Raw genomic sequence first — 19,840 nt, 5'->3', positions numbered from 1 at the left:
AGAATTCAAAAAGTTTTTCTTGTATGATTTTTGCATGTTTCTGAGTGACACCAAAGTGATAGAAAAAAAAAGACAAAGAACTTCCAAACTTGTAATTCTTAACCTTAAAAACCATTCCCTATTGCTATGAGGTAATATACCTCTTTGTTTGGTTAGTGAATCTAACCAAACAAACTTTCTACCCTCACAAATAATATTTGGATCAGTTTCTCTTATCCTCTTAGTTTTAAATAAAGATAATTGAATAATATATTAAGATAATCTAATCAGCTAAAATATATACATATATTCTTTACTCATCTTATTGTAATTCAATAATACTTACTTCTAAGCAGGTTTCAAAAGGTACAAATATTTAGATTAAGGTAGTATCATTTCAAAATAATTTAGGGTATTAATAAACATCATGTTAAAATCTATAACTGTATATTTCATACATCTGTTGAAAACTATTTACTGACATTACTGTATAATACAGTACCATTGTTGTGCAATTGTTTTAGACTACTCAAGTCCGAAACCAGTGTTTAAATTAATATTTGCAAAGTCATATTGGAATAAAAACATGAATAGTTCTGAAACCACATCATATTTCATGTTTAACATAAACTGAAATGCGATACAATGTATAAGTATATTAATATTTCTTTAGTAGACATTAAATATGTTCCTCTGATTGCATTTTCAGCTTTTCAATGACAATTCCCATGGCTGGAGACAACAAGATCACAATTTAGACAGCTCCCTTATCCAAGAGACCACTCATAATGTTGTTACCTGATTGAGTGTCTTGTTGCCAACACTTCCATCAACCCTCAGAGGGACCCTGCACAATGAAAACTGACACAGTACAGAGGTAAAACTGCAGCACTTGACCACACCCTCAAAGCAAACATCTATGTATATCACACATCAACTCCCACAGCTTAGACTGACACCCAACCAGTGAGTCTATCTGCTGACAACAAGTGCTGGAGATACAATCCTGACCTACTCAACACCAGTAATTCAATCCTATGACTGAACAAAAGTATACGAGAACACATCAAAACAATGGAAGCTGCCAAGATTCAAACCACCATGTAAAATATTACAGGCCAAAATTCCCAACCCATTTTGCAGCAAAGAGACAAAACGTATTCATACCATGGGGTAACAAGGTGTCCAAGAAGCTTGTTTTTCCTCCAACATCGGAGGACAGCCACGATGATCCATGCACTGCAAGAGTACCATTTTATCCTGGCAATTGCTTCATGACTGTATATAGAAACATTTAATCCAAATCATTAACTGGCACCACAACAATATTTCTCAGAAAAGCTGTTTTACAGCCAATGACCAGACAGAATGCATCATTGAGAGGATACATTTATCAAATGTCAAGTGCCCCAGCCATAATACAAGTGTCTCCTCAAATCAATCCCCAACGAATCTACTGCCCACCAAACTTGCAGACCAATACTGGCATCCTTTCATGCAGTCACATTGAAACACAAAAATACAGGTCCGCTGATCAGGAACAACCAGGCTCTCAACTGCCAGACAACACACCCGTCTGCAGAAAGGTCCAAGAATCATAGTTGCATTGTCAAGCATCCTTGTCCACACTAACAGTAACATGATATACCCGCATACACTAGTATTGTGTCATTCTTGATAATGTAAAAGCCAGACAATATTATAAGACGGGTGAAGCCACAGCCAGGCAACATAACAAGAAGAGCACAGCCGCGGTCACCATTCAGATGAGCAAACGGGAACAGCATGAGCCATCTAAGGATGGATAGCCCGTTGAGTACCTGCCACAATGCATGCCCATAATGCATGGCAACCTAGTAACAAATTAGGGTGTGGGCTAAGCCTATCCCCTTCCACTCAAATCAGATCCAACACAATATGTGTGTAGAACACAGATGCTTCGACAAAGCCCAAAGCCACATGTGATATAAACATTGTATAATTGACACACCGGGTCAAATCCACTGTTGTTATGTTACTCATTATAGTTGCCTATACAATCACTGCTTCCACTTTCTCCATCTAGTATACCATAACGCCATCTAAATGTTTGATTTTCCAAATGCACATCCAACCTTCTTGTTGCATCCCACCTGCCCACCCGAGGGCATACCTTGGCAGCAGGACATCAGTAGTATTCTGCAGGAGCACCAGCGTGGGAAATGGCAACCCTCCCCAAAACAAACCTGTCAGTTGCTTGACATTTACTAGTTTCTTTAGAGAATTTGTAAAACAGCAGTGATTTTATTTGCTGATGATTAATTTCTGCTTTTTAAACTCTGCTGTATAAAACATAGTAAGGGATAGCTAAAATGTCTGGAAATCTAAACTGATAGAAAGACAAGCAGATATATGTCCTTATCTATCAAGGTGCTAGAAGACATCAGTAGCCATAAACTGAAAGTGCTTCAAAAATAAATATCTGTGTATATTTATATGAACCTTTTATATTATTTATGTTTCCTTAGAAGGAATTTAGGTTTCTGTATCTTTAAATGTGAACCTAGCTTATTTTCTGACTAGACGTCAATTAGAAAGAGTCAGGGGATGGCGCAAGTAAATGCGACAAGCAATAAGTAACTCAAGTTTCTAGTGATGTTTGTGGCTGTTAAATTGTCTCGAGAACCAAGCGGGAAAAGGTATGTGTTTTTTCTTTTTTTCTTTTCCCTCCTCTTATTTGGTGACAAACTCATGTAGTGTGCACAGCACTCTAGTTTGTGGAGTAGTGTTCACAACTGTCAAACTTTGCATTTTAAACATGCTATGCCTTATTTCTCTACAAAAGAAAAGACAACAGGATATCTAAGCTAGTCACAAGCATCTTTCAACTCGATGTCTGGAGCCACAACACACATGACTTATAGCCTCAAAATATCACTTAAAACATATTTTTCACTGGACTATATCAGTATGTGCATATGAGTCAAAGGCAGAACATCTTTTAAGATTATTTAAAGTAGTCTTATGATACATCCTAACTGAAATACTTCATTTCAAAAGCAACACATTTCTGCCCAGCATTAGCGTTTATCCAAACAGGGACACTTTTAACTTATAAAAGTAATACTATCAGGGATGTAACTGATAATAAGTTATATAGCAGCCATTACTATACCTATTAAACAATATAACCATATACTGATTAAAGTATTATAAGTTAATGAAGATTTTATAAAAAGAAGAAAAATAAAACAACAAAACACAAAGAGAAAATAAATAAATTAACTATTTGGGAACATTATTATGCATTGATTACTCTGATTAAGAATATGAAAATAATAGATGGATAATAATGAAAAATAGAGTAATGTTTAAATTATGCTTAGTATATTGATGTGATTTGAGATAAATGTATTTACATTTATGCTAATTTTGACATTTAAAATATAATTGAAAACAGTACCTGTTTTGGTGTAACTTGAAGACAGTAAGAACTTTTCTTTTGTTGTTAGTATTATTATTTAGATTTTTACAGAATATAACATATGTAAGATTATTTGTCCTTTAGTTTTTTCTTTTGCTCAACAGTTTTCCAATTATTTACTTCAGCATTTCTCTTGTGTACTTATTGTCCAGTCCATAGATTCTTCATGTGTTAGGATGTTGTTGTTGGTAAGGTATTTTATTGCTGAATCTACTGTTTCAAAGATTTTTATTCCATTTGGTAGAAAAACTTTCAGTCTTGCTGGAAATAAAAGATGGACTTTCAGTTGCTTTTCTTCAAGGTTTTTTATTGGTAGAAATTCTTTTCTTTTTGAAACCACCTTTGTAGAATAATCATTGTCAAATCTTATTAATGAATCATTGTATTTGATGGGAGAATTTGCCCAAGCATTTCTTAATATAAGATCTTTATCTTGTGTAGAAAAAGTCTCACAATTATAGATCTCAGCTTGTTCTTACCCGGAGAAGAAGCATTTCCAGAAGCTGCTAGTGATCTATCTATACCATATGAAAGAGCTTCAGGTATTTTTGTTACATCTGGTATCCAGGTGGTAAGAAAGTTTATCATATTGTCCCCTTCAGATTTTTCTGGTAGACCATATATTCTAATATTATTTCTTCTTGTTCGGTTTTCCATATCATCAAGCTTTTCTAGTAAATATGTATTCTGTTGAAGTAAGAATTCAGTTTGTTGTTCTTTTATTTGGACTCTAGTGTCAATGTCACTTAATGACTGTTCAATAAGTGATATCTGTCCTTTCTGCTGTGTAAACATTTCTTGAAGCTGTTCCAGTTGTTGTGAGCACTTTTCTTTAAAAGTATCTATTTTATTGTCCATCTTGTCGATTTTTATTGTAAGTTCCTGTATATTTGTAATGAGAGACTGCAGGTCTTTTTTGAGAGAAGAGTCTTGTGCTGTATTCCTTAGATGACTCATGCTGTAAAGCTGATATTGGTGCTGATTTTCCAGTAATTAATTTGACAGGAATTATTCAAGTTCTGACAATAAAATTTTTCTTATAGATGCTCAGAGTTATTAGAAATAAGTTAGTAATAAAAATTTCTTCAAATTAAATATTATTTTGTAAAATTCCTGTCAGGAATTGTATTGAGGTAAGAGAGCTGAAATGAAGTGCAGCTATCAGTTCAGCATCCTAGCCACGCCCCTCAGGACCTCCTCTTTTGAGGGTCTTTATGCAAGATAGAGATCTCCACTCAATAGTCAGAAGGAAATGGAAAAGAGTCTTTAAGGTTGTCAGGTTAACTCAAGGAGGACACGCCCTTGAATTCTATTGTAAGGAAACACTTAGGTCTCTCAAGCTGGGTCATATGCCTAGCCAAGTAGATAGCAAAGGGAACATTCTATTCTATTACTGGTCTGATAAGGAAGGAGCAGAAGGGGATGATGACTTCCTTGGATCTAGAAGATATGCCCCTTGTGATTACTACTTGGATATATAAAAGGATTTCCTATGAAGAGTGGTCATATGGTGGTCAAAGGATAGTTCTTTTACAATGAAAGTGCCCAAGTCCCAAATGACCTTGTCTATGTTAAGGGAGTTGCCACGTATGTGATTAAAACCCTGCACTGTTTATGTAACTATGCATCTATCACTAATTTCAAGGGCTAGGAATGCCTGAAAGGAGTGACACTTTTTGTTAATTGCTCTAATATTGAGCAGTGCCACTTTTACATGATTTTTATTGTGGTTGGCTGTGTTGGTAATTTGTGGTGATGGACCTTGCCTAAAAAAAGGCACTATGGGGAGGAAAAAGGCTTAGCCAATAAACAGAAGCTATGAGGAGATGGATGTAGATGATTCATAGCAATGCAGTTAGGGATATTGACCTTCTCATTCCAGGTTGATATATATTGGATTCCCCTAAAATGGCATCAGAAATTAAGCCAGTAATTAAAGTCACTTATCTTTTGGTTGTATTGCAACATAATTGTTAGTAATAGTGAGGTACTGATTAATACTAGTTTCAATCCCTTTCCAAATGCATATACAGAAAGCTCCATCATGTCCATCTTTATGTGATCCAAGGAGGTGCATCTCAAATTATTCACTACCACGTTTGCAATTATCAGGTCATATCTGCACCAGGGATGAATGTACATGAAGGCTTTAGAGGTGCTATGTATCCTGGCACCTGAAAGGCAACTAACTGTTACCCTGTCTTTGCTCAGCCTGAAGAGTTCAGTATCTGAGTGTCTAACTATAGAGTCACCTACAACCAGGCTGTTACCAGATTAACTATCTTGGTTGTGCTGCTTTAAGGGCTCCTGTATGCTAGTTGTGTGACCTCTGTTAGTGTCTATATTTCTTATAGGGGCAGAGTGAGTTGTAAGTTGTGTATGAGATGTTGATGCTGGATTGCATATGGGAGGTAAATTTGATGGTTTAGGCTGATGCCTTGTCTTCAGGGCACTTGGAGGCCTAAACAAAGATGTTTTTAATAGCATCAGCATAAAACAGTTTTGAGTTAGTGGCTGTGGATGTTGCATAAGTGCAGGTGGAAGACAGTGTTGATATCATTGAATGCAGGTGGCTGAGACAGGGGCACCTTCGACTGAGTTATATATTTCCACCTCCCACAGATAGAGTCCTTTGGATTTAGTAGGAGTTTGTTATCTGTGAGTGTAAGGCAGTTCATTCACTGCCTCAGGGTTACATGTGCTACAAGGCTTGGTAGTAGGAGATGGGGTGTGGACTCCCCATGATCAGTGTGCTGCTAGATTTAAAGTAAGCGAGGATCTAAAGAGGGGATGGGCATATGTTAAGGCTATGGAAGTTAGTTAGACTGTTTTTATATTCAGCTTAAGCCTGCAGTTTTCAGTGTAACTGGTACTCCGGCTGTGCAGAGTTGCACAGATATAACAGAAAGCTTGCACAACTCATCACAAGCAGTTTAAACAAAGTGGAAATGGAAAAGTGACTCAACATTTTTAATGTTTTGCCCTTCTTTATCTTAAGTACATTATGAAAATATGGACTTTTTTTAATTTTATAGTACCAACAAAATAATATAATATAATATAATATAATATAATATAATATAATATAATATAATATAACATAATATAGATAAGTCAAGATGATGGTGCCTTGTGTGGTAGTGGCCTCACCATCTCCCATTGTGCACTTTTTTTGTTTTGTAGTGTTTCTTTGTGATTCATGATTTGTTAACCTGGTGGTCCATTTGGTCTGTTGAGTGTGTGGCTGTCTGCAGTGGTGGTGTTTGTGATGTCTGTGGAGTCCTCATTGGAATTTTTGCTTGTTTTTTTTGGAAAAGCTGGATTATGGAAGTTTGGACCTGCAGTAGTGAGCTGAGCTAGAAACGGAGTGAGGGATGTGGAAGCTGTGTGATTTAAAGGGACCGGATTTGTTTTTGTTAGTTGATGATAAATGGACTGGAATTGAGTTGTGGTGGATGGTGTTGGACAATGGTACTGGGACAGATATAGTGATGGTCTGGATGGTGAAGTTTGAAGATGAAGTTGGTGGACATCAGAAGGAAGGTCAGATAGAAGGACAGGGCTTGGATGTTGATGATGATGGTGTGGCCATTCGGGACTGCAGGTAGTGGCAGTTGTGAGGTCTGTGGTGTTGGAAGGATGTTAAGAAGAAAGGACCAGGACTTGTATGTTGCTGGTGATGGAGTGGATGATGGCGGTGGTGTGAAGTAGTGATTGCTGTAGTCCTTGGAATTATTTTTGAATGGTGTTAGAGTACTGTAATCTGTTTTTTATTGATTCTAAGAAATCTTTTAAATTGTTTTATCAGATGTACTTAAGGTAATGTTATTTAATTCATTATTTAGAGTCATAAGTTTATTATTGTATGATAATTAATGCATTTAGAAGAGCTTAATCATAGCATCTGTATGAGGTATATTTTCTGTATGAGACTTTAGAATTTGTAAGGGGAAGAAAATATAAAAGCATTTTCTATGTATTTCTATGTGTTCCTTTTCATAGTTATTTACATTTGATAGATTGTTTCATCTATATAATGGCACTTTAAGAACATGGATATTTGCTGTTCTTTGATTGATCAATTAATTGAATAATGATTGGCATTATGGATATATAAAGAGATGGTGTTTTGTTTTTGCATTGTTCCACAGAAGGCGAATAGCCGAGGTACCAGAACTTGGGGAATGAACTTGGGGAATAAATGGTTCCATTTTACCATCCTTTTCTTTGTCAGTGTTAATTGCTCATTTTGGATTGTGTTTTTTTTTGCATTTCGTGAGTAGAAGTTGGATGGTGGTGTAGTATTTTGAATTTCTTCTTTATGAATTCAGTTAACACTGAGGTATCCAATCCTGGTGATGGCTTGTTGTTTGGGGATTTTTTGAAAGAGAGGGAACGCAAGTTTGCTGATATGGACTTTTGGTCTGCCAATGTGTGTGATTCTTTTACAGAAGATTTTAATCATTTAGAGCGTCTCAAGTCCAAGGAGGTAATGGTTTTTTATGACTTAAAACTTTTGGAGAAGTATGTCTCCTTGGGCATTACCCCTAGGGGCTTACGCATTGATAGGCTGCCTGCTGGGGTTTTGCAGATGATGAAAATTATCTGCTTCTTGAATGGAGGCAAGTTGCGCAGGAATGTACTTTGAACTGGCTTAGAATTCTGATAAAGCGCAAAAGCAGAACTGTTGATAAATTGCGGGGGGAGATTGTTGAACTGCAAAAGAGTTTGATGGCGAAAACCCCTCACACTGTTTTTCAGAGTGCATTCAGAAACATTAATGAGAAGGTTAACAAGGTGGAAGTGGATGTTTTGGAACGCAAAAAGCATAAATTAAACAGAGATGTGAGGGATTTTGATAATGATGATGTGTACACTTGGCAACGTAAGGGACGTTGTTATTGACAGAAATCCAGAGTGCGCATGTCCAGGAAGGAAGATGAGTCTTCATTTTCATCGATGGATACCAGCGGCAGAAAAAGTGTATCCTTTGAAGAAATTGGAGTGGAGAGTTCACCGGAGAGGGCGGAATCAAAAAAATGCCCAAGGGTCCGGCAAGGCGAGCTCACAGGTGCAAACCCGGTCTCGGAGGAATCAAAGGAGATTTCACAACAACAAGAGATAGAAGTAAGGACATTTCTTTATTATGACCCTTTGACATCTGTCAATGTGCTGGACAATGTGCTGGACAATGAGTGTGTAATTTTGGATAATGCCCTGCATATCATAAATGAGCATACCGAGAGTTTGTGTAACGATGAAGTGGTGTGTTCCTCGTGAAAATGATTTAAATGTAATCAATTTATCTAATATGCCATTGTCTGAGGACATGCATAATGTGATAAAACGAACCAAATTCATACCTATTAAGCTTCCTATGTTAGCAGACATCATTGTTGATGTCAAAAGGTTTGTTCGTAAGCTTAATTTGAAAGGTTATTTTTCTGAATATGAAAAACATTCGAATTTGGGAGTGTCAGGTATCTCTGATAGTGATGATTTGTTAAATTTGGGAATTTATGATGTTTTTGATGAGCAACGTTTTGAAAATGATACTGGTGAATAGAATGTAATAAATGACGAAGGGTTTGGAGTGGGTATGGGCATATAATTGTACCACATTTTCCTGCAAATAATACATTTATGCTCCCTAAACGTTCTACAGCTATTAATGTATTTGAACATACAGTTTGTGTTAGTTGAGCAGAAATATTTTAAATTTCGAAAAAATAAGATGAATTATAACCTTAATAAAAATGAGTGGTCAGCTCTGAAACAGTTAAGAATTAATTTGGATAAAATAGCAAATTAGGCCAGCAGATAAAGGTGGGAATTGGGTCATCATGAATAAGGAACATTATGATAGCATTGTTCAGGATCTGCTAGAGGAAAATGTGTGTAAGAAGTTGTCAGGTAACCCATTAAAACAGTTTAATGATGAACTTTGTGAATTGTTGGAGAAAGGGGAGAGGCTGAGATTTTTGAAAGTCAGTGATGTTAAAAAACTTATGGTGAGTGAACCTAAGCATCCTTATACATATGCCATCCCCAAAATTCATAAATGTGTAAATAATCCACCGGGGAGACCCATCATTTATGGTGTGGGATCATATATAGAGAGAGTTAACACATTTTTGGATTTCCATTTTAAGAAATACTTGATTAAGGTACTATCTCATATTAAGGACACCAATGATGTCTGTAAAGCATTACATGGTATGAAGTGGAGGACAGAATATTTCTGGGTTATGGTTGATATATCATCTTTGCATACCAATATTAGCAAATGTTGGGGTTTGGAAGCCATGAAGAAGATGATGGGAGAAGGTCCCCGTACAACTTTTTTGTTATCTCTTCTTGAATTTAGTTTAACACACAATTATTTTGTGTGGAAGAGAGATTTTTATTTGCAAGTCAAGGGGACTGTGATGGGGGCAGCATTTGCCCCATATTATGCCATCATCTATATGGGAGAATTTGAAAAGGAATTTATGCTTCGTAACCCTTATTTTGATAATAATGTCATTTTTTACAAACAATATATTGATGATCTCATTTTCATATGTAGGGGCTGCCAGTCATTGTTTTTGAAGTTCATGCAGGATCTTAATGAGAATACACATGGGCTGAAATTTGTTTGGGAATGTCAGTCTAAAAAGATAGCATTTCTGGATGTTGAGTTTTATATTGGAGAGCAGGGTAGAGTCCAATATAGACCTTATAGAAAACCTACTTCTGTAAACAATTTTTTGCATGCCAGTACTATGCATCCTCCCCATCTGATTAGGGCATTGCCAGAGAGTGAATTCAGGAGGATTTTTAGAAATACCTCTGAACCTCAATTTCGTGAAAAGTTTTTGAATGAAGTACAGGAGAGGTTATCATCCAGAAGATATTCTGAGATGGCTCTTTCTAGGATTAAGCATAAGTTGTGTGGGAAAGGTCATCATGGCTGGAATTGTTTTAATAGGGAACGTCAGTATCAAGATGAAACTGTTTTTTTGTAACTAAGTTCTCTAATTTTCCAGGGATGTTGGAAAAAATTGTGCGGCAATTCTGGCACATAGTTGTAGATGATGTGTTGGTTGGTAGGTTATTTCCCAATGTACATCACTTTTTCATACAGTAGATATAGTAATTTGAAGGAGATACTCACTAAGAAATTACACTGCCCTAAGGATGGAAGCAATGTAGGCATGCACATATGTGGAAAATGTTCAGTGTGCAATAGAGTTAGAAACTTACATGGTGTAAAGATCAATGGTGAAAGCTATTATGCTTTTGAAAGGTTTGATTGTCACTCCCAAGAGGTGATCTATGTTATTGGATGTAACTGTGCTAGGCCAGTCTGGTACATAGGTCAGACCACGAGGAAGGTGAAGGTCCGTATTTTAGAGCATTTAGGGGACATTAGGAGAAATACCAGATAGCCCGGTGGCTTCTCATTTCATGTCCGTGCACAATGGTGTAGTAGAGGGGTTTTTTTTCAGTGTGTTGGCATGACCAAGGGGTTCTTTAGGCAACTTTAAAAAGGAATTGAACAAGCTGGAATACAGAATGATAGTTAATTATCATACATTATATCCTAGGGGTATGACTTTAGATAGTAACATCACTTTTTGAATGGTGTTGGAGTACTGTAATCTGTTTTTTATTGATTCTAAGAAATGTTTTAAATTGTTTTATCAGATGTACTTAAGGTAATGTTATTTAATTCATTATTTAGAGTAATAAGTTTATTATTGTATGACAATTAATGCATTTAGAAGGGCTAGATCATAGCATCTGTATGAGGTATATTTTCTGTATGAGACTTTAGAATTTGTAAGAGGAAGAAAATATAAAAGTATTTTCTATGTATTTCTGTGTTCCTTTTCATAGTTATTTACATTTGATAGATTAAGAACATGGATATTTGTTGTTCTTTGATTAATTAATTGAATAATGACTGGCATTATGGCTATATAAAGAGATGGTGTTTTGTTTTTGAATTGTTCCACAGAAGGCGAATAACCGAGGTACCAGAACTTGGGGAATGAACTTGGGGAATAAATGGTTCCATTTTACCATCCTTTTCTTTGTCAGCGTTAATTTCTCATCTTGGATTGTGTTTTTTTTTTTTTTGCATTTCATGAGTAGAAGTTGGATGGTGGTGTAGTATTGTTGGAAGGATGGTCAGAAGAAAGGACCGGGACTTGTATGCTGCTGGTGATGGAGTGGATGACGGCTGTGGTGTGAAGTAGTGATTGCTGTAGTCCTTGGAATCATATTCGGTTTTGAAGCTTCTTTGCCCTTGGTTGGTTTGTTCATTGCTGTTGTAATATTTGTTTTTGTGTTGTTTTTATTTCTATGTTGCTGTGTTATGTTTTTTTTTTCCGTATGAGCTTTGGAGAAATTAAATTTCATTCAGCTGTATGTCTGTGTATGATTAAATGACAATAAAGTTATTTTGATCTTGATCTTTTGATCTTTGAATATTGGGTTAAAATAACTTTTTTTCCCAGTAATTCTAGTGTCTGGCTTCATTAGATTTTCTATCTTTTCCCCAGAAAATAATGACCATGACAACTGTGACAAAATCCTGCTCCCCCGCTGCCCCCCCAACGCACACACACTCACACACCACACCAAGAATTTGTACATAGTGTAATAGCCTAGGTATAAAACAGACAATAGAGGATTTTAAGTTTCAAAAATGTTAGTGTCAGCACTAGGCCCAAATTGATTTAGAATTTGCCTCAATCTGATTGCAGTTATTTCCTTGTCATGAAGAAAAATCACATCAGTTTACTCAATTCTGCAAATTTTGGTAGAACATTTTTTCATCCATTTTTTTTTTTGTAATTGCTTTCCCTGCTGCAACCAGCATATACCACAACAGAGGATATTCTTGACACTTGTATGAATTATAGGAATTGGAGCATTATGTAAAATAATAGATTTAGTGAAAAAAACATTTCTGACCATGGAGCTTAACAAAAATGTTTGAAATGTTCACAGTATTCAGGTAATAGAGAACATTTTACACCTGAAACATATTAAATTCTCATTATTTTTCATCATTTTTGTTAACTTGTCTGGTATAAATTAGGATGCAATATTTTATTTAAATTCTTCTAAGCATATATTTTCCAGAAATGTGAGAAAAGATCATTTTGTGATTATTGTATTAACCCAGAATTTGGAATAAACTAATTGATATACAACACAGTCCTAATGCTGTAGCATTAATAAATGTGCAAGGAATTTCTAGCCATAAACTTGGTTGTCATTCTGTAATCTCTGTTATACTAGTGCAGAATGTGAAAGAGACACCCATTAGTGTTCATAGGTTCATAGGAGGTTACTAGGCTATTGGCTCTAGGGCCTTTATAAACCTAGCCATATTATACCCTTGTTCCCTTATTGACCAAGTTTAATGGTCTATATTTGCAGTGCAAGTCTATGATCAGCACCGACTGCCCTTATCCAAGAGGGACATAGGTTACACCCTAGGGGTAAATTTATGGTCTCTAATCCAGTTGTCTAAGTTACACTTAAATAGGGTCATTGAGGAGCTCTGTTTTATGTGAAATGGGAGTTTGTTCCAGAGGAGTGGCAATCTCTGGGTGACATATCTGTCTCTCCAGCATGTCCTGTTAGTGTCGCAGGCTAGGTTAAGATCCCTAGAGCGAGTGAATCTTGTCCCATTTGACTTACGGATGTGCAGCATTTCCATTAGGGCAGGGTCTGAGACTGCTCTGTAGGCCAGGCACAAGTCACCTCTAGCAGCCTACAAGATACAGAGTACAGCAACAGGGCCTTCAGTCTGTCCATGTAGGTCATGTGTTGAAGGCTCTGAATTTTCTTGGTGAGAAACCTCTGAGGTCTCTCCAGCTACTGCAGGTGTCTGGTGAGGCACATACAGAAGGGAGAGTTGTACTCTGTTTGTGGTCTAATGAGGAATGAGTACAGGGGAATTATAATATCCTTAGCTCTGGATGCTTTGTCCTTACTTATGAGATGTGCAACATAGAGGACCTTCCCTACCACTGTGGACATATGGTGATTGAAGTTAAGGTTGCTATTAACCTGTGTTCCCAAATCTCTCACTACAGGGTCTGAGCTAACAGGAGTACTATTAATATTGTAATTTGCAGGGACTTCCTCTTTGCCAAAAGGGATAATAATGCATTTGTTTGCATTTAACGTCCATGGCTTTGGCACCAGTCATTTGTCTGTGCAAGCCTTTTTTGTAGTATGTTTATGTGATGGTCTGTGCAGTTTGGTATATTCATTAAAAACACTTCTAAAAAGAATATACAGAAGTTTTCTCAGTTTTCTTTGGCTTTCTGCACTCTATTTGTGGTTATTGGTATTATTTGAGTGCATCCAGTGTTTTTCGTAGCTTTTTTGTAGTATGTCAGCATCATTGGGGGAGTCTGTGATTGCACCCAGTTTACTGTCATCGGCGAACTTGGTAAGGCACATACCATCTATTTTTGCCTGGACTTCTGAGAAATAAATTCCGAACAGTAAGGAGCCCGGCACAGATCCTTGTGGTACACCAATGGTAATTGGTCTGCTGGTAGAGGTGGAATCCCTAATTTTGACTGTATGGGTTCTGTTGGTGAGCCATTTGGCTACCCATCTAGTGACATATGGGTTAATTCCCAGCTGGGTGAGTTTCTCAATGATGCCTGAGTGGGGGATTGTGTCAAAAGGCTTAGCTAAGTTAATGTAGGCTGTATGTACTGTTTTGCCTTCATCCAGGACTTTGGTGACTTTCTCGAAGAAGTCCACCAGGTTTAATAAGCATGGTATGGACCAAATGAAGCCAACTTGGGTTGGGTCAGGAGTTTGAATGTCACCTATGTCTTTGTTGATAAGGTCCGTGATGCTTTCTCCATGTTCTTGCAGATAAGGCTGGTTAGGCTTATGGTTCTATAGTTCCCAGAGTTAGTTGATGGACCCCCTTTGTACAAGGGAATTACTGTTGCTGGTTTCCACTCTGCTGGGACAAAGCCAGTACTTAGACTGTGGTTGAAGAGAGTGCCAAGTGGTTCTGCTAGGTCCTGTTTTAGATGATGTAGTAGGCAGCCTGGGATGTTATCCAGTCCCATAGAGGCTGTGATTTTGGCCATAGAGAGTGCAGTTATGACTTGCTCTTTGGAGATACTAGGTAGAGGACTGGTGACAGGTATGCTTCAGGGTATGTCTGGTGGGGACAGGGGGTGAAGTTTGCACCAAATTTGTCTGCAAGCAGGTTGATGATGTCCTCAGGGTCAGTATGGTACTGTCCACTACTAGTTCGGCACAAAGCTGGGCCTTCTAATTTAGATTTATGACATAGATAAAGAATGATTTGTGATTATCCTTAGCTATGGATGCTAATTTAGCTTCATAATTAGCTTTGGAGAACTTTCCAAGATATCTAATTTGCTTGTTCAAGCTGTGGAGTGTGTCCTTCCTCTGCTGAGTCACTTCCCCCTTGTTCTTAGGCATTAGTTACTTCCTCTTGTTGTATAACCTATTTATGTTTGATGTCCACCATGGAGGCTTGTTTTTTTCTGAGGACTTTGTTTTGATCCATTCAGATACAGCCAAGTCTATATATTTGTATAGGTGTTTATACATAGAATTTGTGTACACCTATGTATAAGAGTCATTCTTGACAGTGGTAGCAGGGGGGTTGAAACTATTTATGCCATCACTTAGGAGGCTATAGTTTGTGTTGGAGAAATTCTTCATCCTTTTTGCTCTTGGGGGGGGGGGGGAGTCAGGTATGATTGTTACTTCAAATGAGACTGATTTATGATCAGACCTTACCAGGGAGGGCAACACACAGGGAGCAGTGCAGAGCCCCACTATGTTGGTGAGTACTAAGTCTAGGACATTCAAGCCCCTTGTGGGAGTGCAAACTATGTGCCAGAGCATTTGTATTAACAAAGTCCAGGAACCATAGGGTGAGTGTGCTTGTGCCCATATATGACTCCCAGTCAACGGAAGGATAGTTAACATCACCCATGACCAAAGTGTTTGGCTGTATAGTGAGTGACTGAAGTAGGTCCAGGTAGGCAGAGTGGTTCTCGTGGTTCTTGGTGGGGGACCTATAGCTAACAATGATATGGAAGGGGGTTTTACCTACAGTTAGTTGGACATGGAGTAGCTCTAGGGAGTCATACTGTTTGACCCATCTTGAGGTATATTTGTCTTTAAAGAAGATGGATACAATTCTGCCTTTGGTTCTTTCACGCTCGGTTTGAGGTCTGAATGTGTGGAAGGCATTGTAGCCTTGCATAGCCGGGGTGCTCTCTGTGGCCTTGAACCATGTCTCTGTGACTGCACAGACATTGGCATCTTCAAAGTAAGGAGTGCTTCCAGTGAGTGCAGTTTCCAGTTTAGACTCCTAGCATTAACTAGCATAACCCTCAGTTTGTCTTTAGTGGATTTCTTTGCGTCGGAAATTTTGTTCTTATGATATTGCCTAAAAAAGGCACTATGGTGGAGTCAAGTACCTTTGCCAGTAACCAAAAACCAAGAGGCAACCGGTGAAGACCATCTCTGCCAAAGCAGCATGGTCTGTCGACCATATCTTCCCAGGCTGACTGGATCCTCATGGAGTTAACCCAGAAGCTAAGACAATTGCTGAAGTCAATCATTTTTTATTTATATTGAGACATCATTCTGGGTGAAGGTAGAATGCTACTTAGGGCTAAGGACATACCTGCCTGGGACACATAATCTGAGAGCTCAGTCTGGTCTCTCTTCATATAGTCCAGTGAGGTGCATCTCAAGTCATTCACTCCAACATGGACTATGACAGAGTCATAACAGTACTTGTTGTTGAAAGATGAGTGCCTGCATGATCTGATGGATCCTGGCACCTGACAGGCAGCTGACTGTGACCTACTCCTTGTCTAGCCTGGTCAGGTAGACATCTGTATGTCTCACTATGGAGTCACCTATGACCAAGACGTTTGGTTTTGAGGTATTTTGCCTTAGGGGCTTATTGGCTGACACACTTGTGTGTATTATTGTGTGTAGCAGATTCTGTTGGGTCTGCAGTGTGTGCAGTAGGTTTGCACTTGGGAGGTCTCTGATCTTTAGGAAGGCTTCTATGAAGTACCTCCATGTATGTGGGTTTATGTGTTGTGAGCTTGTTTTGTGCAAGAGGTGAAGTGTGTGTGTGCTGACAACCTGCTGATATTGTTGTTATGTGAGAGAATTGATTCCAAATTCATAGTATAGCTGCATCTCTCACAAAATGTATTTGTTTGTTTTAGGAGAAACTGGTTGTCAGTATACATGAGGCAATTGCTACCTTGCCTCAGGATGCCTTGTCAATCAGGGTGGCTGAAGAAATGCTGGGAAACTGTCTGTCCATTATGACAGGTATATACTGTAGTAACTAGCAGGGAGTGGGCTAGATGGACCAGGTTTTGCTGTAAGACAAACAAAAAGCAGCTATTCCATGGAGGGCTAGGGGTACAGAACTGCGTCAATGCTTCACAATGCACAACTGAATTGCTCGCAGGGCAGCAATGCAATCTCTGAGCAGCTCTGGTGAACTGAGAGCAAACCCGCACAAACATAATGCTTAAATGCAAGTGAAGTTAAACAATTTTAAACAAAGTAACCAAAGGGAAAGCCCAAGACTGAGCCTTATTCCAGCAGTCCCCAACTCATATGGGTCCTTGGCTGCACACTTCTGCCACAAGGTGCAGAGGGGCCTTCTTAATATAAAATGTATGGTTTTAGTGCTTAAATGATACCATGTTTTGTATTAAGTTAGAGGATGACTAAGTTTAAAGAAAAATATATAGCAGAAAGACATCAGTTCTTGTGCCTTTTCATTTTTCATCCATAGCTTCAATATAACACCCTTTTTAGATGCCTGTTTAAAAAAATACTTTTTTCCTAGGAAAATTTCAGAAAGTTTATACAATGCAAATTGCAGTTAGTTTGAATATGGAGTCATGACTTCCTTGTTCCTTGGAGAATTTTAGAAGTTTGTACCGTCAGGAAGAAGGAAAAAAAAGACTTTAGCCAGAATTATGTGTTACCTGAATATATATACATATATATATATATATATATATATATATATATATATATACATATATATATATATATATATATATATATATATATATCTTAGTGAATTGAGTGCACAGTACAGAATATTTTTTCTTAGTGAATTGAGTGCACAGTACAGAATATTTTTTCTTGCAATTATTTTCCCATTCAGTGTAACTAAAATGAGTCTGGTGCATGTCCTGTTGGCTTCCATATGTTTTATTGTATTGGTACCAAACAATTCTAAACTCTGTTCTTGTTTCAGGTGTTGGCACACATGCGGTTTGGCGATGGGAGATGGATGACTATGGAGAACATCAAAGAGATGTATGAGGCAGTAAAAGCAGATCCCAATGGAAATGGTGAGTAGAAAAACCTGTCAGGTTGTCTTGCCTTACCATAGCAAGGTGCCACCTCTTGTATTACACCACGTGTCATGAATCTGTGTGTCAGCAAGTTAACCCTGTGGTGTATGCATCATTCAGATGCACCCAATCAGGCCGTGGCTCACCAGGGAACTGTACCTTGATGAACCATAGTAGAAGCATGTAATATGCATATATATATTTACTTATATCACGTATCCTAAAATAAGCTCTACAGTGTAACAATGCATTCATGATGGTACCAGCAAGTCCAGTTTAACTACATCTACAAATAAAGTAAAACCTGGAAATAGCTATGCTGATATAGTTTCATTACTCGTGCTAATCTTCCCACAATGCCCTTTTAAAAAGTAGATGTTCATTTGTTGGTGAAATAATTTATATTGCCAGTTTATGCCTTGTTAAACATTTGACCATTTCTTAAATGTATACATATTTATTTTAACATTGTGTCTTGCGTTATTTATTCATTTATTTGTTGACCTGTTATGAGTGACTAGGTATAAATGGTGCTCTTCAGGGATATTCCAAGTGCCTTGGACTGATTAAGTGACTTTTATGAAGGAAGACAGTCTGCACATGGAAGATGAAGAGGAAAAACTTGCTGTGTACTTATGAATCTGATTATTAGTGCTAGGATCAGCTGCTACTGAAAGTATGTTGTGGTGAAGGTTATGATAGCATGCAACATTTATAAAATGATGACTGGAACTTCACATGAGGATAATTTATCACACCAGTAAGGATATAGAAGCCCATTTAGATAGTGAGACTTTAGCTCAGTAAAGCATCTCACTATTGGTTGCTTGTATGTATCACCTGACTCCCCTAACGAAACCACTCAGAACACTATACTATAGCTTGAAACCAATGATTAAGGAAAGATAATTTTCATGAGTTCTTTGACACTGAGTGAAAGCCTATTCTCAATGAAAATTTACATCATGTACTTTATGTGCATGAACTTGTTCAGTTCATTTCAGTCACCACTAGACTGGACAAAATATTTAAGAGAGAAAGCTCTCTTGACTAGATAATCTCACCCTCCCCTCCCAACGTCTCCCCAGTATGAATTATGCCAGAGAACTTCAGTGACCATTTGTCTGTTTTTACCTTTTGGTCACAATATAAGGTCCATAGGAGCTGCCATTTCAGTTTTCCCAGGAACAGAAAATATTTTAACCTGTTTGATTTCATCAATGTACTTAAATAAATCAAATTATTAGAATTATACATGTTGAAAGTCAATGTAGCAGCTGTCTTTGACAATGATTTTCAGTCTTTTGCAAACAATATGGCACCTTCTTGATGAGGAAAGACAAAAGCAAAGCCACTGGCCTGAATAACTTTTGTTATCATACAGCTAATGAAAGAAAGAAGCAGTACCTCAAAAGTAATGCTCCTTAGCAGAATGAGCCCTATAAAGAAGAGTGCAATAAAGTTAAGAATATATTTTTAAAGCAAGATAACACCACAAACTGCAAACCAGAATGATAGTCCAAAAAGTAGGCAGCAGAGACATCTTCGCAAGAAGCCAATAGTTTATTGTAAAACCTCAGTAAAACCAACTAGAAACACGTTCCAAATGTTAAAACATAAGCGCTTTCATTGCAAAAGTAAATTAGTAAGGAACTTCATCAGATAAAATGACCATCCATTCATCACAATATAAGTGTACAAATCACCCAGTCAGTTTAATGAAAACTAACACACCCCCAATAACAACCAATAGAGGCTTCTACAATTGGACACACCTCTAAGTAGGAAATCACTATGTACTGCACAATGTAACTAAAATGAATTTAAAAGAAACAAATATGTTAGATTTTACTTACATTGTATCCCTGCTTCTAAAAAAATAGTTATTATAATCTTTTTAACCATTTTAGTTTTAAGAGACTTTTAATTGATTGTGTTTCATTCAAGCCCGGCCAAAACCAAACATTTAACTAAA

The 19,840-nt window shown here is 37.4% G+C and overlaps 1 protein-coding gene across 1 annotated transcript in view; it reads left to right on the top strand.

The window, feature by feature from the left end:
* P4HTM (prolyl 4-hydroxylase, transmembrane) overlaps positions 1-19,840 on the top strand; it is a 1,188,260-nt gene that overhangs the window by 772,813 nt on the left and 395,607 nt on the right. Inside the window, exon 4 of the mRNA XM_044078751.1 lies at positions 17,766-17,862. Within this exon, the coding sequence (XP_043934686.1) occupies positions 17,766-17,862 (97 nt within the window). The remainder of the gene's footprint in view (positions 1-17,765; positions 17,863-19,840) is intronic.

Source organism: Protopterus annectens, chromosome 7.part1 (assembly GCF_019279795.1).
Source record: "Protopterus annectens isolate FY-2018-M chromosome 7.part1, PAN1.0, whole genome shotgun sequence".
NCBI classification, from domain to species: domain Eukaryota; kingdom Metazoa; phylum Chordata; order Ceratodontiformes; family Protopteridae; genus Protopterus; species Protopterus annectens.
This window is presented reverse-complemented; position numbering and strand designations above follow the sequence as displayed.